Source organism: Schistocerca americana, chromosome 6, assembly GCF_021461395.2.
Source record: "Schistocerca americana isolate TAMUIC-IGC-003095 chromosome 6, iqSchAmer2.1, whole genome shotgun sequence".
Lineage (NCBI taxonomy): Eukaryota > Metazoa > Arthropoda > Insecta > Orthoptera > Acrididae > Schistocerca > Schistocerca americana.
Window position 1 is genome coordinate 259,344,446 of NC_060124.1, and position 27,825 is coordinate 259,372,270.

The 27,825-nt window shown below is 42.7% G+C and overlaps 1 protein-coding gene across 1 annotated transcript; it reads right to left on the reverse strand.

Annotated features, from left to right (window-relative positions):
- Positions 1–8,227: 8,227 nt before the first annotated feature.
- On the reverse strand, positions 8,228–11,301 carry LOC124620083 (cuticle protein 12.5-like). The gene is made up of 2 exons (XM_047146750.1): positions 11,218–11,301; positions 8,228–8,626 (listed from the first exon to the last, which is right to left on the reverse strand). The coding sequence occupies exons 1-2, from the start codon at positions 11,299–11,301 to the stop codon at positions 8,228–8,230; spliced, it is 483 nt and encodes a 160-aa protein (XP_047002706.1).
- Positions 11,302–27,825: the final 16,524 nt, after the last annotated feature.

The window sequence follows — 27,825 nt, forward strand, 5'->3', positions numbered from 1 at the left end:
TGTTTGTCCTTAGTATAATTTAGGTTAAGTAGAGTGTAACCTTAGGGACTGATGACCTTAGCAGTTAAGTCCCATAAGATTTCACACACATTTGAACATTTTTTGAATTACTTGTCAACCTCTTCAATAAGTTACATGAAAATGGTAGTGTAACACCTAACAGCGTAACAGAAGGAAACAAGTCTCAAGAGAAGAGTGAGACACTAACTGCAATTGATCCTCGTATAATCCGCTGAAAATCGCACAAGAAAGTGGCACGAGTCAGGAAAGTGTTCTACGGATTCCCCATCGATGTGGGTTCCATCCCTATCACATTTGTCTCCACCAAGAGCTGCATGGAAACGATTATGAGAATCGTGTTAACTTCTGTACATGGGTATTAAGACAGATACTCCAGATGTACCATGTATCTTATTTAGTGATGAAGCCACATTTACCAAACATGATCAGGTAAATCACTGAAACATGCACTATTGGTCTGTTGACAATCCCTGTTGGCTTTGTCAGGTGGAACGCCCATGGAGTGAAAATGTGTGGTATGATATAGTGAACCAATAGACAGAACACTGAACGTGCACGAGTACTGCAGTCTCCTAACAGACCATCTTCCACGGACGCTAGAAGACGTTCCTCTGCAACCTAAGAGGAACCTGTGGTATTAACATGATGGCTGTCCAGCCCACAGTGAACCAAGTACTAAAGTATGTCTTCACGAATTGTTTCCAAATCGTTCGACTGGATGCAGATCAGTGCCTTGGTCAGACCGTTCCTCCGGTTTGACGCCTGTGGTCTTTTTTCTACGGGGAAAGCTGAAAGATGCTGTCTACGAGGACATACCAACGATACCCAATGGCATGCGACGGCGTATTATTGCAAACTGCTCGGACATCTCCTCTGATATATTAGCAGCAGTCGTCCATATCTGATTGGAAGCATGTTTTGCCGCTGCCGGCGATCGGTTTGAACACAACCTGTGGTGGTCAGTTTGACTCGTTTCTGGTCAGAATCTACATAACTAACGTATGGACTTTTGTTGTTCTTTAGTGTGTGCTAGCACAGGTATTGTACAAGTATCGGTGTGGGAATTTTTCAAAACACGATATGTCGCAAAGGACTCGCACTGGAATCATGCAACAAAAACTACTGGCATTCTAACTTACCCTACTTTCAATCTGTTAGTGTCATCAGGCATTGTTACATTTAATAGAGTGTATGTTTTCAAGCCACAAACTGAGATCTGTCACCTGTACAACACAATGCACGAACGTTTGCATGCTTGCATTCAACATTTGGCGGCTACACCGATTATTAATGTGGCAGCAGTTCATATTTGCAGTGGCTTATTTTACGCTTATATTAGCCTGTGATACTGCAATGTTAATCACTTAAATATGTTACCTAGATAAATGTATTCCCGAAATTTCTGAAATTTTATAAATCTACATTAATTTTTTTTTGTGTTGCGATTTTTTTCCGGCGGCGTATTTTTCTAGCTTTTTTTCTTTGTTTCATTTTGCATTTTTTGTCAAAAAAGGTGAAGCGTCCAAAAGAAGAGGTCGGATGTCGGCGTAATTTCATATTTGTACACACTCGGTGAATATGCAAAAGATTAGAGATGCAATTCTCCCTTTAGTCCAGAACCGCGCTGCTGCTACGGTCGCAGGTTCGAATCCTGCCTCGGGCATGGATGTGTGCGATGTCCTTAGGTTAGTTAGGTTTAAGTAGTTCTAAGTCTAGAGGACTGATGACCTCAGATGTTAAGTCCCATAGTGCTTGGAGCCATTTCAATCACTTGCAATTATCTCTGACAGATAGAACGGCTACCATGGTGTAGTAGCGTTGTTCGTGTTTAGTGTTGTTAGTAGGTCTGATAGCATATACATGCGTGAGTAGCGTCGGATCTTGAGTGATCCCTGTGAAGAAAACTGAGATGTCGCAGAAGTGTGAGACGGCGTTGTCAGCGCCTGAACGAGTTTGAGAGGTGCTTCATTGCGGGTCTCAACCTAGCCGGCTGGTCGAATAGCACAACATCGACATTATGCACATCTGAGGGCCACTCGGATGTGACAGTGGCCCGATGTTGGACTGAACGAGAACGTTATCGTAGCCACACACGTTGTCAAGGTTCCGCAAGTTTGCACGTATACAAACAAAACTAAGCTGTCCCCATAACCTCATCGTAACGTTTCCTTTACAAGTCAGAGCTGTTTACAACGTGAATATGATTGTATTATGTATTAACATATCTTTGCAAGACATCTACATATACAATATATTTTTGATTATGTATGGCATTCTCTCTTTAGAATCATTTTATAGGTGTATATCCTATTTTTTCTGTCGCAGACAATGTTTTTTTCTTTGTTTTTTTTCTCTATACTGAGAAGTTCTGTCACTGTACTTTGGTGTACAATAAACCCAAATCCACAACATAAAGGACAGTCTAAATACTACGGCGAGGCTCGGCAGCAGCTGACGTTTGTTTCTAAACATACAGACACGCGTCTTTACTACTGTGTGATAACTCTTTGTAATCAGACAACAAATGTTTTTAGCGTTAATGTAGTTTGCGACTGTGGCTTTGATTTCCTTGAGATTTACGTAGTCCAAATGCGACTTTAACATCATTAGCCAGTGTATCGTTCATTACTGTTGTGGCACTCTAGTAATAATTTCGCATGTATTTAATACATTTTCCTGGAAGTATGAACTTTGTTTTCACGTATTAGCTACATACAGCCCTTGTTACGAATTACCGTATTTACCACCATATTACATAGTTTTATATTTTTATCATTTTAGATTCCCGTTGTTTAAACTTAACAGTTGTTCAGATATGCGACTAGACGGAACACTGTTGGTGGCTTCTAATGTACTGTCGGTTACACTGTAAAAATTTTATATATTTGCTAGTTCTCTTGTGCAGAAGCTAAAATGAACTTTAGTACTGATGTACATTTTTCTGTGTTCAGCGACTTGATAAAGAGCAAGAAGATCGAAAGTTTTTGTATGCCAGTGAAGCAACATCTTATGGTGTTCTTTCATTAAATTTCTTTAACTGATGACACTTGCAAAAACTTATGACCGACCGGTACGTTGTTACCACTTATAATTCGTTAGATGTGCTTCGACCTCATTCTACCACTCTGTCAGCTTTCTCATCGATGCCAAAAGTGTGAGCACTAGAAACGTTAGATGTAGAAATCATTGTATAATCAGTGTAGTGACAGGCGGTGAAATTGACGCAGAAGAGTGCTTCATCGAAAAAATGAAGGGAAAGCCGAAAGTAGTTTGATTTTAGACGAAGCTGGGGCATTCGAGTAGCGCTGCAGTTAATCCTAAGGAAATGCAGTCCGAATACAAAGGAAGTAGGTTACTGTACACTTGTTCGCCCACTGCTTGAATACTGCTCACCGGCGTAGGATCCGTACCAGATAGGGTTGATAGAAGAGATAGAGAAGATCCAACGGAGAGCACCGCGCTTCGTTACAGGATAATTTAGTAATCGCGAAAGCGTTACGAAGATGATAGATAAACTCCAGTGGAAGACTCTGCAAGAGAGATGCTCAGTAGCTCGCTACGGGCTTTTGTTGAAGTTTCGAGAATATACCTTCACCGAGGAGTCAATCAGTATATTGCTCCCTCCTACGTATATCTCGCGAAGAGACCATGAGGATAAAATCAGAGAGATTAGAGTCCACACAGAGGCATACTGACAAACTTTCTTTCCACGAACAATACGAGACTGGAATAGAAGGGAGAACCGATAGAGGTACTCTAGGTACCCTCTCCCACACACCGTTAGGTGGCTTGCGGAGTATGGATGTAGATGTAGTTACTATCTTGTATACGAAGAGGCGATGACATAAGTAGAGGACTATTTCAATATGCTACTTGTTCGTTGTGGATACAAAATCAGCATGGTGTAGTTCGCTGATGATACAGCAATAGTCGCCGAAGGTCAATAGCAACTGAGTCGGGTGCTTGATGCAGTGGGACGTTTGATATTTGGCTGCTACAATATGCACATGAACGAAGAGAAATTTATGGTAATGACGTGCGCATCAGGTGGACATACTGAATGGCTAAATGTCAATCTTGGACAAGAGACTCCTGAAGAGGAGGAGACAAATATGCTGAGTGTGAAGGATAGTTAATAAAGAGAGAAGATGCAAGAAAAGACAATCAGCATGGATTCCACCTGCCAAAACGACTTGGTCTTAAAAAGAAACAGCTGCCAACATTATAAAAAATACGTACATTCTTACCAGGGACATATTCCTGAAAAATGATTGGAGAACTGCACTGTATGGATGCGAAACGTGGACCACGATAAACAAAGAAATGATACTACTGGAATCCTCTGACATGAGTTACAGGATTAAAGATGCACTGTAAGGAGACAACGGGAAAATAATGTATAATGAAGAATATACTGAACCAAAGAGATAGGATGGTGGAGCGCGTTGCAGGACGAATCGTTGCTGAAAAATGTAGTTCAAGGAATGTTAGAAGAAAAGAATCGGAAGAACAGGGCTTTTGAAGGTTGTTCACGGATTTTCTGGAATAAGGATACTTTGGCGTAGGGAACTCGTGTTCGACGGTGGGTTTATTTATGTAAAGGAAGAAGCAGTGGGCATCCAGCAGTGTCAGAAGCGCCAGTGAATAGAATCAGGTAAACTTATCTCACTTATCTCAGGAGCCCAAAGAAATTAAACACAAGAGGCAGCAGGAAACTGAGCGTACCTCACACCATGCAATGTCGTGTGTTACGAAGGCGTCACAGTACAAAACCGTATCACTTTCAACTGCATCAAGCATTACCAGGAAATCAGAAAACCCGATGTTCAAGGTTTAACATCGATCTGCAAGAATGTCTGGAAGCAGATAATAATCTTCAAGATGATCTTCCAGACTTTCAGCCCTACGCTGTCTTTGAAGTGAGTGGAAAGATGAAAGAGCAAACACACTATTTTGGGCGACATGTGAGTGACTCCTCAAAGTGAATGTGGTCTTCGGTGTAGTGAAAACGATCTACGACCCGTTCTTCTTCATTGAACCGATTGTCAGGGCTGTCATACAAGGATGCTCTTACAAAATGGCTTTTGCGCCTGTTGAATGACGCCAGGAACATTTCTGTACTGTAACAGGGTTGTGCACCATCTCATTTCCACTGAGACATGAGACCGTTTTTAAATCAACAACTTTACAGCGGAACGGACTGCGATCCAATGCTCTCATACCCTAGTAAACACGTTGGGCTTACAAGATACCGAACAATTTCTTCATGAGTGGTACGTTGAAAATCAAACCTTTGTCGCTCCTGTACCGAAGAATATTCTGGAAGCGCAGTTAGAGTCCTAGCCAGCTGCATTAAGATCTCCACTGACATGATGGGACGTATCTGGAAAGTCAGTTCGTTAGTTGGTTACATTAAAGGATTCTTTCAGCGAAATGCTGTCGAACAAGTCAATTTACAAGATATGTAGACATGAGTAGTTATTTACAACTTTGGTTGGTTGTTTGGTTGACCTGGGGGAAGGGAACCAAGCAGTGATGTCATCGGCCCCACCGGATTAGTGAAGGATGGGGCAGGAAGTCGGCCGTGCCCTTTCAATGGAACGGTCCCCGAGTTAGCCTGAAGCGATTTGAGGAAATCACGGAAAACCTAAATCAGGATCACCGGACTCGGGTTTGAACCGTCATCCTCCCAAATGCTAGTCCAGTGTGCTAACTACTGCGCCAGCTCGCTCGGTGATTTGTGACGAATTCCATCAACGAATATTCTGAAGATGCAATAAAAATCCCTAACTCCTTGAGAAAGTACTTAAAGATGACTGCAGCTGAACGCCTCGTAACCTTACTGCTCTGTTTTGTACAGCCAGTACTTTCTAAGTCATGAGTTACCCCTTACTTATTTCGTAAGTCATTACTGAGCAAAAATGTGCAAAACATGTTAGGAGGTGATACCTTTGTTTCCAAGAATAGCAGTTATATGCAGAGCAACAGCAGTTGGACTTAATTATTTGAGCAGCTGAGTAACATGCTTCTTCCACTTCGAATTTTGGAACATTCTATCCTGTATATTGACTCCTGTTCATATACTACATCAAATGTAGGTATGACTGTCATTTTTGTACAGAACTGGACGCAGTGTGCCATCTCAAAATTAGGGGGAGACCATGTTCAGAAAACTATTTAATAGTTACAGGATGAAAGAGTAATACCGACGTCAGCAGTATTAGAGCATTGAAATAATTCAATGGCAACGACTGAAAATTTGTGCCTGACCGGAAGTCGAACCTGGATTTCCCACCTTCCGTGAACGGCCTCCCTAAGGCTTTTGACTATCCGAGCATTTTTTACGTCCACCCCAAATCCCCAACTTGTCTCACACTACTTCCGTAACACCCCCCGTCCATTTTCCTCATTGCTGGCAGCATCTCGCATGGTTCCCACACAAGGTCGAGCCCAGGGCGCATCCACACTGAAGATATCATAAAGTGTCGGGAAAGCTTAGATATTACAATTACATGTTTGGTGCCTCAAAATCATCATTATGAGACGGCCTGTTGCATAGATTTGTGTCGAGGAACAACGCGTGCAATCGTAATTTATGTAAAAATCCAACTAAATCTGGTAAAAAAATTTGTGAGTCACAGTGCACAATAATATAGAATTCGTTTTCCTGCGTGCACCGCACAATCTCTCATAGTTTTTTTGAAACAGCATTTTAGAACGACCTGTTTTTAATACACTTCATTGCAGTATCCTCTTTGCGATTACGACTTTAATTTTCTGTTTATGTGTAAGATCTACATTTACATCTACATCCATATTCCGCAAGCGGAGGGTACTTTGAGTACCTCTATCGGTTCTCCCTTCTATTCCAGTCCCGTATTGTTCGTGGAAATAAAGATTGTAGGTACGCCTCTGTGTGGGCTCTACTCTCTCTGATTTTATCCTCATGGTCTATTCACGAGATATACGTAGGAGGGAGCAATACACTGCTTGACTCCTCGGTGATGGAATGCCCTCGAAACTTCAACAAAAGCCCGTAGCGAGCTAGTGAGAGTCTCTCTTGCAGAGTCTTCCACTGGAGTTTATCTATCATCTCCGTAACGCTTTCGCGATTACTAAATGATTCTGTAACGAAGCGCGCTGCTCTCCGTTGGATCTTCTCTCTCTCTTCTATGAACCCTATCTGGTTCGGATCCCACACTGGTGAGCAATAACAAGCAGTGGGCGAACAAGTGTACTGTAACCTACTTTCTTTGTTTTCGAATTGTATTTCCTTAGGATTCTTCCAATGAATCTGTCTGGCATCTGCTTTACCGACGATCAACTTTATATGATCATTCCATTTTAAATCACTCCTAGTGCCTACTACCAGATAATTTATGGAATTAACTGTTTCCAGTTGCTGACCCGCTATTTTGTAGCTAAATGATAAAGGATATTTCTTTCTATGTATTCGCAGCACATTACGCTTGTCTACATTGACACTCAATTGCCATTCCCTGCACCATACGTCAATTTATTGCAGATCCTCCTGCATTTCAGTACAATTTTCCATTGTTACAACCTCTCGATGTACCGCAGCATCATCCGCAAAAAGCCTCAGTGAACTTGCCGATGTCATCCACAAGGTCATTTACGTATATTGTGAATAGCAACGGTCCTACGACACTCCCCTGCGGCACACCTGGAATCACTCTTACTTCGGAAGACTTCTCTCCATTAAGAATTACATGCTGCATTCTGTTATCTAGGAATTCTTCAATCCAATCAGACAATTGGTCTGATAGTCTATATGCTCTTACTTTGTTCATTAAACGACTGTGGGCAACTGTATCGAACGCCTTGTGGAAGTCAAGAAACACAACATCTACCTGGGAACTCGTGTCTATGGCCCTCTGAGTCTCGTGGACGAATAGAAACAAGGATTGAGGGCCATAAGGGAGACCATCACTGACAATAGGAAATACGTGTATCAGTTTTTTTCATTTAGGTTTTTGCCTTTTACTGGGCGATATAACTTAAATAATCACCTTACATGTCACAAGAGGTTTCTTCTGATGTTTTCTAATAATGAATGTATCCGTATATCGAACGGAACCTAAGGATTATGAGACAGGGAAGAAATGAGTGTTACAGTTGCTAGAAGTTTTGAACTTTTTATTTGGTTTTGTGTTACACACGAAGTGCAGTTAGTCAGGTGTGGGCCTTAATGGACGAGAGCGTGGCCATAGCCGAGAGCGGGGGCGGCGTAGCCGTAGGCTCCGTATCCGTAACCCAGAGCGGGGGCGGCGGCGGCGTAGCGGCCGTAGCCGTAGGCCGGGGCGGCGTAGGCTACGGGGGCGTGTGCCACAGCGGGGGCGGCGTAGGCCACAGGGGCGTGGGCCACGGCGGGGGCGGCGTAGGCGAGGCGGGCAGTCTGCGAGATCCTGTACGTGTTGGCCACGGAGGAGGCGACTGGGGCGTGCGCGACGGCCACAGCGGGGGCGGCGTGCGCCACGGCGGCGACGGGAGCGGCGTAGGCGGCCACGGGGGCGGCATAGGCGGGGGCGGCGTAGCCTCCCAGGTAGCCGGCGGACGCGGCGGCCACCAGCGCGGACAGGATCAGCTGTGAGGAAGAAGCACGCTTAGCCTTTCATACTGGACGATCCTCACATTTAACATGTGTTATCATCCCTGTTGAAAATAAATAAGGACAAAGGAAATTAAACGAAGTAAAGCTCTTCAGTGCTGTCATCCTCGAATTGCCTCTTCAACTATCAGCTGCTGTATCTACTGTCTCATGCGTAAGCGGACGGTCACCCTATTGTAGGGTCACAGTCGCTAGTTCACTACCATGACAACTGGAACAGCTATTTGTCTTTCAAATAGCCCCCCCTCCCCCCCCCCCCTCCCCAGCTGACTTCATAAGACTAAGGCAAATTAACGACACATTCTTATTGGGAAGATAATTAGAACAAATGGACCCGGCAGAGTGATCAGCATGCTAGACTCTCAAGCTGGAGGCTGATTGTTCAGATCTCCATCTCGCCATCCAAATTTAGGTTTTCCTTGATTTCTTTTCACTTAAGGCAAATGCCAAGACGGTTCCTTTAATAGAGCACGGTCGATTTACTTACCCCATCCTTCCCTAATCCTTGTTTGTGCTCTATCTCTAATGATCTCGTTGGTGGCTGGACGTTAAACCCTAATCTACCCACTACATCAGACACATATCCTCCACATAAAACTTACATATGTTGTCCACTCGGCCTTGGAGCTGCACATTTGATAGCAAAATGGCATAAAATGGAGGCCCTGTGTCCAATTCACCCATAGTCCAGGGATAGCGTCTTTGACTAGTAATCAAAACATCCTCGTTCCTGGGTTTCAACGTCCCACCTCTTAAATTTTGAATAAAAATCAATATTGGTGGCCGAAGACTTCCGGCAACGGCCTTGTCAAAAAGAGGGCGGAGGAGTGGACAGAGGTTCAGGGCATGGGATGAGAAACTACCCGTGAAACCGGAAATATCAGCAATTATCAACAGCATAAGGATACAGAAGGCAATGGAAACAACTGCATTTAAGACACATAACATATATTCACAGTACATGTAGCCTGTAATTGAAAAAGTGCCCTGCTGAGCTCCCCATTGCCAAAAGATTCCGGAAGAGTCTGGGTGGGAGCTGCCTAGAGGGAGGTGACCATGAGAAAAAGAACTGAATAACGTTCTACGAGTCGGGGCGTGGAATGTCAGAGTTTGAACGTGGTAAGGAAGCTGGAAAATCTGAAAACGAGAACACAAAGGCTCAGCCTAGATATAGTGGGAGTCAGTGAAGTGAAACGGAGAGAAGACAAAGATTTCTGGTCAGATGAATGTAGTGTAATATCAACAGCAGCAGAAAATATATAACTGGAGTAGGATTCGTTACGAATAGGAAGGTAGGACAGGGAGTGAGTTACTGTAAACAGTTCAGTGATAAGATTGCTCTCACCAGAATCGACAACAAGCCAAAACCGACAACGATAGTTCAGGTATGCATGCTACCGTCGCACCCTGAAGAAGAAGAGAAAGAGAAAGTATATGAGGATACTGAACGGATAATTCAGTATGTACAGGGATGTGAAAATTTAATAGTCATGGGGGACTTGACTGCGGTTGTAGGGGAAGAAGCAGAAGAAAGCATCACGGGAGAATTTGGGCTTGGTACTAGGACTGAGAGGAAAAAGACTAGTTGAGTTCTGCAATAAATTTCAAGGACTAATAGCGAATACTTTGTTCAAGAATCACAATAGGAGGAGCTATACATGGAAAAGCCAGGAGTACATCAGATACTGGATTGTAAGGCGTACCCAAGAGCAGATATAGACTCAGATGGAGAGAGAGTTGAAGTTCAACAATCAATACACAAAGAGGTGGGATACGGAAGTACTAAGGAATGAAGAGATACGCTTGAACTTCTCTAAGGCTGTAGATACTGCAATAACGAATAGCTCAGTAGGCAGAAGAGGAATGGACATCTCCAAAAAGAACAATCACAGAAGTTGGAAAGGAGGCCGTAGGTACAAAAAAGGCAACTGCGAAGAAACCATAGATGACAGAAGAAACACTTCATTTGATTGATGAAAGAAACATAGTCTGTGGGAAAACTGGAAAAGAAGAGAATTGTAGCAGTTGAGATGTGTTGCTACAGACGAATGTTGAAAATTAGGTGGATTGCTAAGGTAAGGAATGTAGAGGTTCTGCGCAGAATCCAAGAGAAAGAAAAAAGAAGTCTAACGAGAAAGTGAATAAACAGGTTTCTATCGTCTGCAATCTATGCCAATTAGCATGCAATATCGTCTATGATGTGTGAAGTTGAGTCCCGGATCTGAAGCAACAGAAGAATTTTTTCTACTTTATAAGACTCACAACTGTTGTACATCAGTTAATTTCCTGTTATTTTTCATTAAGCAGAAACACGTGTTGCGCCAAAGTCCACAAAATTCCTTAAGTGTGTTCCAGATATCGTCTTTTACATGACATTCCAGCAGTCCTAAGGATTCTACTGTAACTAGCGTGTTAATCTCAGCACTGGTGTGCGCATTTCATATACTACACAATCCATGGTGCCCCAGGTGATCGACATTTAAGGTATATCGCACCTCGGGGCACAGTACAATCAGAACCATAGTATTTTCAGTCTAGCAGTTTTATTCATGGATCTAATCACTCACGTGTGCTGCAATTTCATGTTCCGTAACTGACTCCTCAAGTTCTTCTCTGTTACATTTGTCCTTAACAAGAAATTCGTCCTGCATAACGTGCTTTGAATTCTAGTAACTATTTTTCAGCTACCTTGTTTTTGTTTAAATACCAGAAGACTCCTAACACACATATTATCCAGCAGAGGTTCACACAGAGTTCACTGAAAGCCAGTAATAAGCAACAATTAAGAATGTAGGTACCTTTAAGTGTTGCAGAACAACAACCACAACATTTTCAGAACAGTAACTTGATCTTTGGATCAAAATAACCACGTGGTGAACCGATGAATATAAGAGGATAAAAGGACAAGAAATTCCCTTTGTACAGGCATTAAGTACCAAGAATTTCAAATATAATTTTTATAACTTAATCTCATTCAACATATTGTCTACACGGCGGTGATATTTACCAGTCACAGAAAGTCTAAATTTTCATTTTATGAGCAACTGACTTTGTCTATTATATAACACATTGTAGAAGAAAATTATGTACAAGGACGCTCACTCAATGCGACCTGTCTAGTTAGTGTAAATTAGCTCAAACTACATGAAGAAACTGACGAAAACTTTCGAATTTCAAGCTGGGTGGAAAAGTATAGCGACTTTTCGAAGAGTGCCATATGCATAATCTTCTGGCAAAGTTCACTTCATGAATAATATACGCCGGAAGATTCTACATTCACACATGACAAAAATTGTTTACAGCCCGAGCTTTCGACAAAACTTCTACTACGGCGTGTAAATTGCAAATTTTTGTTGTACGATACTTGCTAGTGAGCACAATGAATCTAGGTAGCTGCAGGTTAAGACCAAATGAAACTCAGTTTCTTTAGAATTGCTTTTTCGTCCTGTCTTCAACCTCAAGATTTTGTCTTGGTCTTTGAAATCATGTTCTATACATAGCGATGATAAGTTATGTAAAATAAGTTTAAGTGCTCCAGTTTAACCATGAAGGTAGCTGGCCCTAGTGTCGCAAATACTTTTCATCTCCAGTTTTTGACCAGCAGATGGAGCAATTTAAATCCACAGATGCATGTTCTAATGTCCAATAGTTAATCCCAAAAAGTGAGCGTATCTTACAGAGTTGATAGAAATTTGTTCTCTGCATGGAGATGTTGTGGTTGGTAGCCCAGAAATTTTCATACGAACATAACAGTATACTATGCAAGCAAATCAACATGATACACTTCGAGACTGGAAATCCAGAAGCACCTTGTCAAAAGAATAACACGAAATTTGTGACACTGTCGTTAGTAATGATAGGACTCAGCTTAGAGTACGTCCATTAATTACGTGAGCACAAGATGGGGGAGAGGCGTCCGGAAAAATCTGACCAAATCACATTTAAAGGGTGGGGGGGGGGGGGGGCGAGCAAAGACAATCTCACATCAACATTTTGATTCAGAGAATATACACCATTGTAAAGGATAAGATTTTGTTTCACATAATTAATCACGAGCATAGAATATATTAAAGTACCCACCGGTCTTTACGCACTCCGAACTGAGTTGAATGCTTTTACACGTGTGCATGCCCTGGATTTCCCGATTTGGAACAAGTGCCACTCAAGTATCAGATTTCACACATCGAGTTCCCTGTCACGCTGGTAGAAATCACTGTGCTTCAGTCAGTGAGCCAGTCCGGACGTTCTGCAACAGCTATAGCCGATATTATTGTGTTCAACATGAATGTGTATCAAAACGTTTACAATGCCTATGTTAAGTGACATGCCGACAAGTCGAAACAGACACGCCAGAAACAAGTTAGTCGTTCTTGGAAGGAAGCTAAGCTGAAGTTCACCGACCAGAAATCACTTGGTGAACATAAATCAAGACATTGAAAAGATACGTAGTCATCCGGTTCCAAGGAAGGTACAAACAATGTTGTCTTTGATCTGCAAAGAAAATAAAGGTACAAAGGCATTTACTGTATATGATATTTCAATAAACGATCAATTTTTTACGTACTCTCCAGGGTTGGCATGTTTACGATAAAGTGTTTTTAATCGCGATAAATAAAGAAATTTCATTTTTACCTATTTTTACTCAGCTTTTACCGGAGAAAAACTCACGTGAGGGGGAGCGAAGTCCCACCATCTCTCGCATTATGAGGGGGGATGGGGGGTGGGGAGGGAGCCCTGATAGATATTGTCAATGCGGTTTTCGCGTGGTGTGAATGGTGTGAGTGGTCAATTATCCAGAAGTTGCCTTACTACAGTATGTAGATTTCCAAGATCTCGACTTAGGCCATATGCGTATCACATTTACTTAATGCTGACTATCTAATCCATCACTGTAGAATACTAGCAGCCCAAAAGACATTGTCAGAATGCAGAAAAACTGAAACCCTTAATCATGTGGGAAGAACTTGCTTCCAATGCAAGAGGTTTTTGTCGAAAAATGAGTTAGTACTTACAAGCTTGTACATGGTGGAGTGGTGATGGCTGTATGTCGGTCTGGTGATCGAGTACTGCCCGTGGAGCGGCGTGGGTCCCTTTTATACGCGGGCGGCTTTTAGCCAGTGCCGGTCCTTTCGCTGCTCTCGCAACGACGGCAGCTGCCCCGCTCGCTCATTCGCAGTCCGGTTTGGAGCCGACCGCCCGGGGGCTCTGCAAGACAGTCACCAGCCAGGTGTCACAACTTACGACACGCCACGAGTCATAGCACACTGCCCGGGTTCTTTACCCTGCCGTCACCTACTGAACTAGCGAAATCAGTCGCCATGATCACGTCTCAAGTACGGAGAGATGAGGAGCTGCTACTATAAAGTGCAACTTCTATCACACCTCTTGATTTGTAGTCCATCTGACAACAAAATCAAAATAGTAAATCGATGAGCTGTGAACTGCCTGCATTGAAATTTGCGCCTAGAAAAGGTCGAGGTAACAAACACTGAACCCCCTGTCTGAACTCCATAACTCGTCCGAAAGGTATAAAAACTGAGGGGTCATACGTGGTGTTACCCCTTTTAAAATACACTACTGGCCATTAAAATTGCTACACCACGAAGATGAAGTGCTATAGACGCGAAATTTAACCGACAGGAAGAAGATGCTGTGATATGCAAATGATAAGCTTTTTAGAGCATTCACACAAGGTTGGCGCCGGTTGCGACACCTACAACGTGCTGACATGAGGGAAGTTTCCAACCGATTTCTCATACACAAACAGCAGTTGATCGGCGTTCCCTGGTGAAATGTTGTTGTGATGCCTCGTGTAAGGAGAAGAAATGCGTAGCATCGCGTTTCCGACTTTGATAAAGGTCGGATTGTAGCCTATCACGACTGCGGTTTATCGTATCGCGACATTGCTGCTCGCGTTGGTCGAGATCCAATGACTATTAGCAGAATATGGAATCGGTGGGTTCAGGAGGATAATACGGAACATATATATTATACTAGAACTTACATGTGATTACATTTTCACGCAATTTCGATGCATAGATCCTGAGAAATCAGTACCCAGAACAATCACCTCTGGCCGTAATAAAGGCCTTGATACGCCTGGGCATTGAGTCAAACAGAGCTTAGATGGAGTGTACAGGTATAGCTGCCCATGCAGCTTCAACACGATACCACAGTTCATCAAGAGTAGTGACTGGCGTATTGTGACGAGCCAGTTGCTCGGCCACCATTGTACAGACATTTTCAATTGATGAGAGATCTGGAAGTGTGCTGGCCAGGGTAGCAGTCGAACATTTTCTGTTGACCGACACGTGTAACCAATGGCACCCCATACCATCACGCCGGATGATACGCCAATATGGCGATGACGAATACACGCTTCTAATGTGCATTCACCGCGATGTCGCCAAACACGGATGCGACCATCATGATGCCGTAAACAGAACCTGGATTCATCCGAAAAAATGACGTTTTGCCATTCGTGCACCCAGGTTCGTCGTTCAGTACACCATCGCAGGCGCTCCTGTCTGTTATGCAGCGTCAAGGGTAACCGCAGCCATGCTCTCGAGCTGTTGGTCCATGCTGCTGCAAACGTCGCCGAACTGTTCGTGCAGATGGTTGTTATCTTGCAAACGTCCCCATCTGTTGACTCAGGGATCGAGACATGGCTGCACGATCCGTTACAGCCATGCGGATAAGATGCCTGCCATCTCGATTGCTAGTGATACGAGGCCGTTGGGATCCAGTACGGCGTTCCGTATTACCCTCCTGAACCCACCGACTGCATATTCTGCTAACAGTCATTGGATCTCGACCAACGCGAGCAGCAATGTCGCAATACGATAAACCGCAATTGCGATAGGCTAATATCCGACCTTTATCAAGGTCGGAAATGTGATGGTACGCATTTATACTTCTTACATGAGGCATCACAACAACGTTTCACCAGGCAACGCCGGTCAACTGCTGTTTGTGTATGAGAACTCGGTTGGAAACTTTCCTCATGTCAGCACGTTGTAGGTGTCGCCACCGGCGCCGACCTTATGTGAATGCTCTGAAAAGCTAATCATTTGCATATCACAGCATCTTCTTCCTGTCGGTTAAATTTCGTGTCTGTAGCTCGTCATCTTCGTGGTGTAGCAATTTTAATGGCCAGTAATGTAATTATCCTGATATAGCTGCACTTCGGGACCATCCTGAATCTGCTCTCAGTCGTTCTGTTGATGGCATATGGTGGCTGATACCCGTTAACGATATAAAACGTTTCCTGTGATTGCAGCAAACCAAATAATAACTATAGTAATACAAACCTCCCAGGTAAACAGGGCTTCTGCCAGGAGGCAGTAGGAAACCAAGTGGAGGGTGTGCTATAGTCCAGTTAGCTAGGGCTCGTTGCAGTTCGCAACAACTACTGAGTGGCACTCCAGAAGACCACACTTTCCTCTCAGCGTAGCAGAGCCCTCACGCTGATGTCCACACAGTGTCAAGTATGCAAGCACTCAGCCAGTTGGTGACAGTTAATCAGTCAACATCATGTTCTAGGACCAACGAGTTGATACAGTTTCAGATGAAATGTGCTTTCGTAAATATTGCATTTTGTACTGCAAGCGAACAGCTTCAAGTGATGTTTTCATAGTCAATAACAGTTGTAAATTAGCCAGTACTGTGGCAAAAAAGTGTGTCAAAGTTAAGGGAATCTTTCCTTAATTTATGTAATATAGTGAACTCACAGTGTACTAATTTGATGAGCCTTTTCCCAGAGCGATCAGAGAACCCAGAGTTATGGCTGGACAAAAGTCCAGGGTGTTTCAAATAAATGACCACCGATTTCAAAACTCCATATTTATTGATAATAACATACTACAAATAAGGGATGAATTGCGAACTGCTTACAAAATCCTAAAGTTTTAGCTACGCTATTCCAAATTCTCTATGTGTCCACCAGCAACATCACGAACATCTCGACAGTAGCTAAATTTGTCATAAATTTTACAAACACTATCTGCTATCCTGTTCTTCAGTACTCCTATGTAACGCGGTAAAACAGAGAAGAACACACATTCCTTCACATATCCCCACAAGTAAAAGTCGCATGAGGTCATGTCTGACGATCTTGGAGTCTAACAATGCGAGGCAGCGACTCGGGGTCCCCTGTGCCCTATCCAGCGCTGAGGCAGAGTATCATTGTTGTGCCAGTGTGGTGGAGCTCCATCCTACTGGAAAATGAAGTCATCGGAGTTAGATTAGATTGTATTAGTACTTGTTCCATAGATCATGACTACGACACTTCGTAATGATGTGGAACGTGTCAGGTTGATAAAAGGTGTCTATACAAGATATTACATTACACAAAATATTACGTAACACTTTTTTTGGGGGGGGGGGGGGGGGTTGAGGAAATTACCCACTTATTATGTCCAAAAATTCATCTAAAGAGTAGAAGCAGTTGCCATTAAGAAATTATTTTAATTTCCTTTTAAATGCTATATGGCTATCTGTCAGACTTTTGATGCTATTAGGTAAGTGACCAAAGACTTTTGTGGCAGCATAATTTACCCCCTTCTGAGCCAAAGTTAGATTTAACCTTGAGTAGTGAAGATCATCCTTTCTCCTAGTGTTGTAGCCATGTACACTGCTATTACTTTTGAATTCCTTCGGATTGTTAATAACAAATTTCATAAGTGAATATATACAATGTGAGGCTACAGTGAAGATCTCTAGCTCTTTAAATAAGTGTCTGCAGGATGATCTTGGATGAGCTCCAGCAATTATTCTGATTACAAGCTTTTGTGCAATGAACACTCTTTTACTCAATGATGAGTTATCCCAGAATATGATCCATACGAAAGCAGAGAATGAAAATAGGCGTGGTAAATTAATTTACTAAGATGTATATCGCCAAAATTTGCAATGACCCTAGCAGCATAAGTAGCTGAACTCAAACGTTTCAGCAGATCCTCAGTGTATTTTTTCCAGTTCAACCCCTCATCAATCCATACACTAGAAATTTTGAATATTCTACCTTAGCTGCCGATTTCTGATCGAAGTCTATATTTATTAATGGTGTCATTCCATTTACTGTGTGGAACTGTATATACTGTGTTTTGTCAAAGTTTAATGGGAGCCCATTTGCAGAGAACCACTTAATGATTTTCTGAAAAACATCGTTTACAATTTCACCACTTAATTCTTGTCTGTTGGGTGTGATAGCTACACTTGTATCATCGGCAAAAAGTACCAGCTTTGCATCTTCGTGAATATAAAATGGCAAGTCATTAATATATATTAAGAACAGCAGAGGACCCAAGACCGAACCTTGCGGCACCCCATTCTTGATTGTTCTCCAGTTTGAGAAATCACCAGTTTTTTGCATATTATGTGAACTGCTTATTTCAACTTTCTGCACTCTTCCAGTTAGGTATGATTGAAACCATTTGAGCACTGTCCCATTCATACCACAGCACTTGAGCTTATCTAGAAGTATTCCACGATTTACACGATCGAAAGCCTTTGATAGATCACAAAAAATCCCAACGGGTGACTTCTGGTTACTCAGGGCATTTAATATTTCATTAGTGAAAGTATATATAGCATTTTCTGTAGAAAAACCCTTCTGGAAACCAAACTGACATTTTGTTAAAACTTTATTTTTACAAAGGTGTGAAGCTACTGTACAATACGTTACTTTTTCAAGAATTTTGTATAAGGCAGTCAGTAGAGAGATTGGGTGGTAGTTGTTGACATCAGGCGTATCCCCCTTTTTATGCATTGGTTTAACAATGGCGTACTTCAGTCTATCTGGGAAAATACCCTGCTTCAGAGAGTTATTACATACGTGGCTAAGAATCCCACTTATTTCTTGGGAACAAGCTTTTATTATCCTACTGGAAATGCCATCAATTCCATGTGAGCTTTTATTCTTGAGAGAGTTTATTATCTTCCTAATTTCAGAAGGAGAGGTGGGTGGAATTTCAATTATATCAAAAGGTGTGGGTAAGGCCTCTTTCATTAACTGCCTTGCTTCTTCTAATGAACGTTTAGATCCTATTTTCTCTACAACATTTAAAAAATGGTTATTCAAAAAGTTTTCGACTTCCGGCTTGTTGTTTATCAAGTTTCCATTCGCTTTGATGGTGATGCCATTACACTGTACTCTTGGTTGCCCTCTATCCCTCGTAATAATATTCCAAATTGTTTTGATTTTGTTATCAGAGGTATTAATCTCAGACATGATGCACATACTTCTGGACTTTTTAATAACCTTTCTTAATGTAGCACAGTAGTTTTTATAATATTTGGCTGTGTCTCGTAAAGTTGTTTAAAAAGTCAGTTCTACGGTATCTGAAGATAGCTTATTCCTGTCACTGTGTTTTCATAAAAAAAGAAGGGACCGTAGTCTTTTTCACGAGGAATGGCGCAAAAAACGTTCAGTTTATTTGAGAGTCTTTCATGCTCAATAATGTCATAAAGGTTCTGCAATCCCCATATGCGCTGCACGTTATGTCGAATTACTTTATCGCTAACATGAAATGTTGTTTCATCACTGAATATTAAGTGGGGTAAAAATACATCGTCTTCAATGCTCTCTGGCAGGGCATTGCTAAGTCCACCCGTTTCCTTTTACCACCAACACATCTAACAGTGATTTTCTGAAACTGTAGGGCGCGTCCTCTCCCGCCGGAGGTTCGAGTCCTCCCTAGGGCATGGGTGCGAGTTCAAACGGATCTAACCACTATGGGACTTAACATCTGAGGTCATCAGTCCCCTAGACCTAGAACTACTTAAACCTAACTAACGTAAGGTCATCACACACATGCACGCCCGAGGCAGAATTCGAACCCGCGACCGTAGCAGAAGCGCGGTTCCAGACTGAAGCGCCTAGAACAGCTCGGCCACAGCAGCTTACCGTGCTGTTTCTAATGGACACATAGAATATGTGTAATAGCATAGCAAAAAACCTTAAAATTTTGTAAGTATTTTGTATTTATCCCAAGTTTGCAATATGTTTTTTTCAATAAATACGGATCTTTTAAATTAGGTCATTCTTTTTGAAACACTACCTAGTCCCGCCTCGTCACAATAAAATGGTGACGACGATTGGGGCTTAATCGGCTCCAGCTGCCTGTCTGTTCACGAGATGTGCAAGCTTTTCTTACTGTTCCTGTTGTATTCTCTTGCATTTATGTATCCTGCTAGTTTTCCCCATGTCTGAGCTGCCACAGGAAATGTCTGTAAGTGAAATTGCACCGTTTCGGGACCAGCAGATTGAACACCTGCTGCTGACTATCAGCCAATTGACGTCACTAATCAACAAACAAGCAACACCGCCGCCTGAAGCTGCTCCAGAATTTCGCCCACACCACAACCACGACAACGAGATGTCGGGCTATTGGACGCAATTAGAGGCACACTTCGTCGCCTACAAAATAACAGGTATGGAGCGCAATGCTTACTTTTTATCACCCATTGGTCCCGCAGTTTATCAACACTGTGTGAAATTGTGAGCCAAAACTGTTCCCGAGAACGTAACGTACGATGCCCCTGTGAAACTGTTAGATGACTATTTTCACAGTCAAGTCCATATAGCAGCTGCTCTGTCTAAATTTTTTCACCTGAAGCAGCAGTCTGCTCATACCGTTAAACAGTGGCTATCGGAACTCAAAGGTCTCACAGGACTGCAAGCTTAAATGTTCCTGTGAAATTAACTATGGTAAAGTAATGTTGCCTAAAGCTGGTTCAAAATGGCTCTAAGCACTATGGGACTTAACATCTGAGGTCATCAGTCTCCTAGAACTCAGAACTAGTTAAACCTAACTAACCTAAGGACATCACACACATCCATGCCCGAAGCAGGATTCGAACCTGCGACCGTATCAGTCGCGCGGTTCCGGACTGAAGCGCCTAAAGCTGTTACGCAGAATATTTTAGGTGCACCCACTGGCACCGCAATTCTGAAACTGTCAGATTCCTGCCAGCCGGAGTGGCCGAGCGGTTCTAGGCGCTTCAGTCTGGAACCGCGCGACCGCTACAGTCGCAGGTTCGAATCCTGCCTCGGGCATGGACGTGTGTGGTGTCCTTAGGTTAGTTAGGTTAGTTCTAGGGGACTGATGACCACAGCTGTTAAGTCCCATAGTGCTCAGAGCCATTTTTTTTTTTTTTGGTCAGATTCCCATTTAAAACCATTTCCGTCTGTTGTGGTATATCAAACAAGTGACGAGAGATTGATTTTCAGGCTCCTTGTGTTGCCGGCCGGGGTTGCCGAGCGGTTCTAGGCACTACAGTCTGGAACCGCGCGACCGCTTCGGTCGCAGGTTCGAATCCTGCCTCGGGCATGGATGTGTGTGATGTCCTTAGGTTAGTTAGGTTTAACTAGTTCTAAGTTCTAGGGGACTGATGACCTCAGATGTTAAGTCCCATAGCGCTCAGAGCCATTTGAACCATTTGAGCTCCTTGTGCTTCGGTTGTTAATAGTGCTCTAGTCACTCAGACTCACGTACTGAATTTTATTCATGTAACTAAGAAGAGTACTCTGACAGATAGTAACCACATTAGGAGTAAAAACTTCTTGTTTCGTAGTACACGATGTGGGCTACAAAACACTGAGAGAGATTATTTTTCTCAGTGCTTTTTGAGGCTTGATCGGAAAGATTGTCCTTGTCGCAATGTTAGTTGCATTCAGTGTGGACATAAAGGTCACATTTAACTGTACGTTTACGAGGCAGGCGGGGCACAGGTGCTAGGCACGCGGCAGTCACAGCTTTTCTGTCAACACGTGTTCGCAGCGCAAGCGACACCACACACTGGAGCGTGAGCCGAACCAAGTACTACTACGTTGCGGAAAGCTTCCACTGTAATATGGTGCTTCTGTTTACCCGATAAATAAAGTCACTTATGTCAGAATCTGTAGCGCACAGCTACAGCAGCGTACTTCTATTTTTTTCTGCCGATAGTGGACATGAAATTTCAGTGCTTGGAGTGTGTAGTTTGCCAGCAACTTTACGGAGAATACGAAGTATGTTTCATTTCAAGTACTCAATTATAAAAACAGAGCAAATATATTTCTGTTTAAGCTATTTGATTAATTCAACTTACGCTCTCAGAACAGTGTGTTACAAACCAGTGTTTCTAACTTTTTATAGTAAGTACAAGCAACTATTAGAATCAGGAATATGAAGGGCAAGATCTTCGAAGCGCACATCGCTATGAAGGACAGCGCACAGCCACGATTTTTTCTTGCATGACATGTCCCTCATGCAGTATGTAAGCAAGTTGCTCAGAAATCACAAAGATGGCAAGACAATGGGGTTTCTGTAAGCCAATGTGCATCGTTCTTGGCAAGCCTTCCAGATAGTTTACATCTGTGTGCTGACTTTAAGGCAACAGTAAACCCACAGACTGCAGTGGATTATTTTCCTCTTCCACGTCCAGAGGAATTGATGGTCAGACTGGAGTAGATACTTTTCAAACACAGATTTGAGAGAGGTATACGTACAGTTACCGCTAGACGAGCAGTCCAAACGATCTTTTGTGATACACATTGACTTAGCTTTGCTCCACTTTCGAAAACTGCCATTTCCTGGAACAGTTAACAGCGAATGTCCCTACTTGTACTAACTATAAGGATGATATTTTCGACGCTGGTAGTACGCCTGCTGAACATTTAATAAATTTAGACTGCTTGTTTCATGTTCATTCTGTTGATGACTTAAAATGCAGCAAGGAATAGTGAACTCTGAAGGTCACATGATAGGTGCACGCAGCATGCGTCCAACTACATTGCACTTGGCCGCAATAAGAGATCTCCGCCGGCCGGAGTGGCCGAACGGTTCTACGTGACAGTCTGGAACCGCGCGACCGCTACGGTCGCAGGTTCGAATGCTGCCTCGGGCATGGATGTGTGTGATGTCCTTAGGTTAGTTAGGTTTAAGTAGTTCTAAGTCTACGGGACTGATGACATCAGAAGTTAAGTCCCATAGTGCTCAGAGCCATTTTGAGCCACTATCAGAGAAGTGGTTGGTTCAAATGGCTCTGAGCACTATGGGGCTTAACTTCTGAGGTCATCAGTCCCCTAGAACTTAGAACTACTTAAACCTAATTAACCTAAGGACATCACACACATCCATGCCCGAGGCAGCATTCGAACCTGCGACCGTATCGGTCGCGCAGTTCCAGACTGTAGCGCCTAGAACCACTCGGCCACTCCGGCCGGTGAAAACAGGGAAGTCGACATAAAATACTCCAGACAAACCTGATTTGTGAGGGACCGATGGCCTTTGTAGTCCGGTCCCTTCAACCTCCACAAACCAACCAACCAACCGATTTGTGACGAAAGCGAACCACGGACCCATCGGACGCCTTATATTGTGGCACTTCCATGCAATTAGCAATGTTAGCAAAGTGGTAGTCGCCAAGTGTGAACTTGCATCGTTTTCCTTTCAGTTCTTGCTCTGATGCGGTCAGGCAGGCTGATAGCTGTATTGATGTACAGAATATTTAATAATAAATCTGTACTTAGATATACAAAGTAAAATTAAAAGCAATTGCAGCCCTCGGTCACAAAAAAGAAGTCTCTCGACCTAGGTTTCGGCACTGCTATGAGGGCCTTCATTAGAAGTAAAACACTCAGACTGGCATGTCACGTATAAAAATAAATATTTAGCGATAAAGCTTTAGTCACAAAATTTTTGATATAGAATACATGGAAGGCAAACCACTATGAGCTGTTCACACTTGTCGAGCTACGGTCGCGTCGGCAGTATATTTACGATATGCAACCGATATTTTATAAGGCTGTATCTCTCCAATTCCTGTAATGATATCTAGAAGTTTTGGTACATCGGATACCCGATTTCTTAAAAATATCGACAATCCTAGTGTGGGCGGGGAGGCGCCATTGTCCACTGTTAACCTCCTTGCCTCCTAATCTATGTCCGCCCCTCCCCCAACGTCACGTGCGTCCGCCCTACATGACGACTGTGCAGAGGTTGGGACGGACGGACGGGGCTCAGCACAGCAGCGCCCTCACGCTGAAGTCAATGTAGCGTCGAGCACGCAAAAGGTTAGCCCAGGTTGGGACCTCACATAAGCAGTCAACGTCAACATATAGGACCAACGAGTTGTTGTAAGTCTCTCAACAAATGTACTTTCGTATATTTTGCATTTTGTGCTGCAAGTGAACATTGTGTTAATCTGTGCATCAGGTGATGTTTTCACTGTCAATGACAGTTGTAAATTATCCAGTACTCCTGTGGCAAAGAAGTTAGTCAAAATTAAGTAAATCTTTTCATTCATTTACGTAATAAAGAGAAGTAATTCAGTGAAGCGCCAGAGAAAATAGTATGGGCATGCGTATTCAAATACAGAGACATGTAAACAGGCGGAATACGGCGCTGCGGTCTACCAGGGTGTGAAGAGGGCATATATAAGACAACAATGTCTGGCGCAGTTGTTAGATCGGTTACTGCTGCTACAATGGCAGATTATCAAGATTTAAGTGAGTTTTAACGTGGTGTTATAGTCGGCGCACGAGCGATGGTACACAGCTTCTCCGAGGTAGCGATGAAGTGCGGATTTTCCCGTACGACTGTTTCACGAGTGTACCGATAATATCAAGAAATAGGTGAAACATCAAATCTCCGATATCACTGCCGCCGGAAAAAGACCCTGCAAGAACGGGACCAACGACGACTCAAGAGAATCGTTCAACGTGACAAAAGTGTAACCCTACACGATATTAGGCAGGTGTATCAGTTTCTTTGACTCTTCAGTGTATTTGTTGTGTTACAGTTTGATAAGCATTCTCCCAGAGCCAACAAAGAACCCACAGTTATGGCCGGACGAAAATATTTTCGCCTGGTCACAACAGTTTGTCCACCAGTGCCTGCTGAAATGAACCCTATTCTACAAGCTTGGGACCAGATGAAACTTGCATTGAGTCGTAGCATGGCCCTCTACACACACTGGTAGACCTCAGGAAGGATACAGTCGAAGATTGGGACAGGATTCAGCGATATTGTCACGACCATCTTGTGGAGGCTCCAGGTATGTTATAATACAGAATTGCAACGACATGATACTACTACCCCTGTGATTTCGCAGGGAGTGTTCGCTTTCGAATAGACTACCTTGATTTTGCTCATTCTTTCGTTCCTGTTTCACTGCACAGTTACCGAGCGAGGTGGCGCAGTGGTTAGCACACTGGACTCGCATTCGGGAGGACGACGGTTCAATCCCGTCTCCGGCCATCCTGATTTAGGTTTTCCGTGATTTCCCTAAATCGTTTCAGGCAAATGCCGGGATGGTTCCTTTGAAAGGGCACGGTCGACTTCCTTCCCAATCTTTCCCTAATCCGAGCTTGCGCTCCGTCTCTAATGACCTCGTTGTCGACGAGACGTTAAACACTAACCACCACCACCACCACTGCACAGTTGATTTTTTACGTTTAAAATGTCTTATTCTTTCATTCTTTGCTGCCTTTTAAATTTAAGCCCATATAAGACCGCAGTTATGAAGATGACGTAAAAAATTATTATATTGCAAACCCGCAGTGGCCCTAAAACACTAACCTTGGGGTATGTCGCTCGTTTATGATGATGCCCCTCATTCTATATATGATATAATCATCGAGACGTCATGTATTCCCTTGAATGTCACATAAGTTTCGTGTTACTTACTTACGTGCTCCTTGCAAGGTCCTCCAATTTACTGAACTGTCAGCATCTGCCTCAACTACACGTCAGCAAACTCCGCATATAGCCTACAGCAAGGGTATCGACTGACCTCACTCAGCCTATCGTAGTTTTTAAAGCGTTTATCTTCAAACCTTTAATTTTGTAGAGGATGATAAATGTTAATAATCGCAGTAGACGATAGCCTCAAGGACGTTTTCAATTCGTTTCACAATATTACGGGTTTTTCTTGTTCCTTTCTTGTCCTACGTGAGCTCAACGAATTTGTATACAAGAGCCTTTTAGTTTATTTTCCTGACTGGTGGGATGCTCACGTTTAGAATCGCATTTGTTTTCCACAGTCCCTCTCGTAGGTGTGTTGTGAGTTCACTGAGTTATAAAGAGATCAGTGGCTCGCTTAGCTTATCAAGATTAGATAGTGCCAATACATCATGAGAATGCTATGTAGTAGAGATAAATTAATTTGACGAAATCTTATCTGACAATAGCGTGTAATCTGAATTAGTAGTTGTAATAAAGGAACAATGTACATCGGTGATATGGAAGCTTAGGTTGCATAGTAATGTGTGCTAAGCGGAGTAGATCTGACAATAGCGTGTAATCTGAATTAGTAGTTTTAATAAAGGAACAATGTACATCGGTGATATGGAAGCTTAGGTTGCATAGTAATGTGTGCTAAGCGGAGTAGAGCTGTAAATATTGCTCTAAAGAATTTTTTGGCGAAGAGAAGTAAACCATGTGTCTCACATGGGAAGGTTATATCACAGCAGCTTTCGACTAAATGATGCATCTCTTCAGCCGTAGGAGGAAGTGCAAATACAACATTTTTGGGAAATACGCTCAGGAAAATTGTAATATTAACTTTATCATGTGAAAACCATGCAGATACAGTAATAATAGTGTAAAGAATATGAGACGAATTAAGAGAAAAAATGACTTGCTTGATGTTAAAATAGTGAGCGACAAAGTAGTAGACGAAATGAAGCCAACATTCTTTCTAGCAATTAAAAACAAGGAAGATACTAGAAGCAGCTAGGCCCGGACGAACGAAGCTTTCTTCAATGAAAAATGGCTGCTGGTATCAAATATTGATAAAGACATGAGGAGGAAATTCCTGAATGATTACGTTTAAAGTGGAGCATTGTGTGCAAGTGAAACGTGGACCATCGTAAATCCTAAGAGGAACTGAAAGCATCTAAAATGTTTCGAAGAACGTTAAAAATTAGGTGGACTTATTTTGTACGAAATGAAGAAGTACTCATATTTATTTATGTGTGAAGATAGAAGTTTATGGAAGGCCGTTACAACAGAGATGTCTCAGACCAATTAATCCACAAACATCTCGCAACTGTGGCTGGAATATCAAAGGGCTTTGATACTTTGCAGACAGACAAAGAATTCTAACACCGCATACATTTGGCAGGATGGCATCTCACTCTATCTATCTCTCATATGCAGTGCATCAAATCTCTAATGGTTTACCGGGGCTGAGATTGAAATGAGGGAGATAGCACATTCTCGTAGATATTTTAAGCCCTTCCTGAGAAACGTCAGGCCACCACAGTGTGGTCATCCTAACATACTGTCTGCTTGTGACATAATTTTTCAGAACTTATACATGCAAGTTTACCATATGCTGCTATTTTTTATGCTTTACGCTATTAGACATGAAGGAACTGAAAGAGTGCCTTGATTGACCTGAGCTTTTGTAATAATACTGTGGCACTGTATTATAATTTATCCTTCTCCTCTACAGTGAGCTGAGGTAAAGTGAGCGTAAAAATTTCTTTCTGTTGTGTGGTTAATTACGACGGCACTAATTTTAATTAACGGCAAAGTACTAATTCATGCAAAGGATAACGCGACACGTATACAGAACCAGTGCGCTCAATAATGGGGCTGGTAACCGTTTGCTTTACTCATGTCTGACAACAGACGTCTACTTAATTGCCAAAGGGGAATGACTAATTAATTTAGCATCACTTAAGATTGCTAAAGGAGGGCTCCTACTCATTTATAGCTGTGAAATGAAATCAATAATCAAGTAACTTGGACAGGAAAGGTAATTGTCTGCAAGTCCAACACATACTTTAACGTAACTGAAGATTTAATGTATATTTGAACATGTTCTCGACTCGTTGCAGACATTGTTGTTACTGTCGAGTTGTGATGAAATTCCTAATCGTTCTCTTACTCTTACGCTACCAATTGTCACGCTATAAAGAGACAGGGTGGGGTCTCTCTCTCTCTCTCTCTCTTTTCCATCTCTCTCTCTCTCTCTCTCTCTCTCTCTCTCTCTGGGGCACAACATTCCCATGCTGAAGTACACAGCGAAGCATTACACGAAATAGCACTACTATATAAATTAAAGTAAAGAATGATCACACAGGGCTGGGAAGATACACACCGACATGCCTGGGCATACGCAACATTCATTTGCGCTCGAGAGGCGCGCCAAGAGGAGGCGTTTCCTAATTACAGAATTTA

Bases quoted from the DNA above. Each gene is read 5' to 3' on its own strand.
- LOC124620083 (XM_047146750.1), bottom strand. From the start codon at position 11,301: ATGCAGGACGAATTTCTTGTTAAGGACAAATGTAACAGAGAAGAACTT. The intron at 8,627-11,217 runs GTGAGTGATTAG...TCTTCCTCACAG, and splicing joins AACATGAAATTGCAGCACAC to CTGATCCTGTCCGCGCTGGT.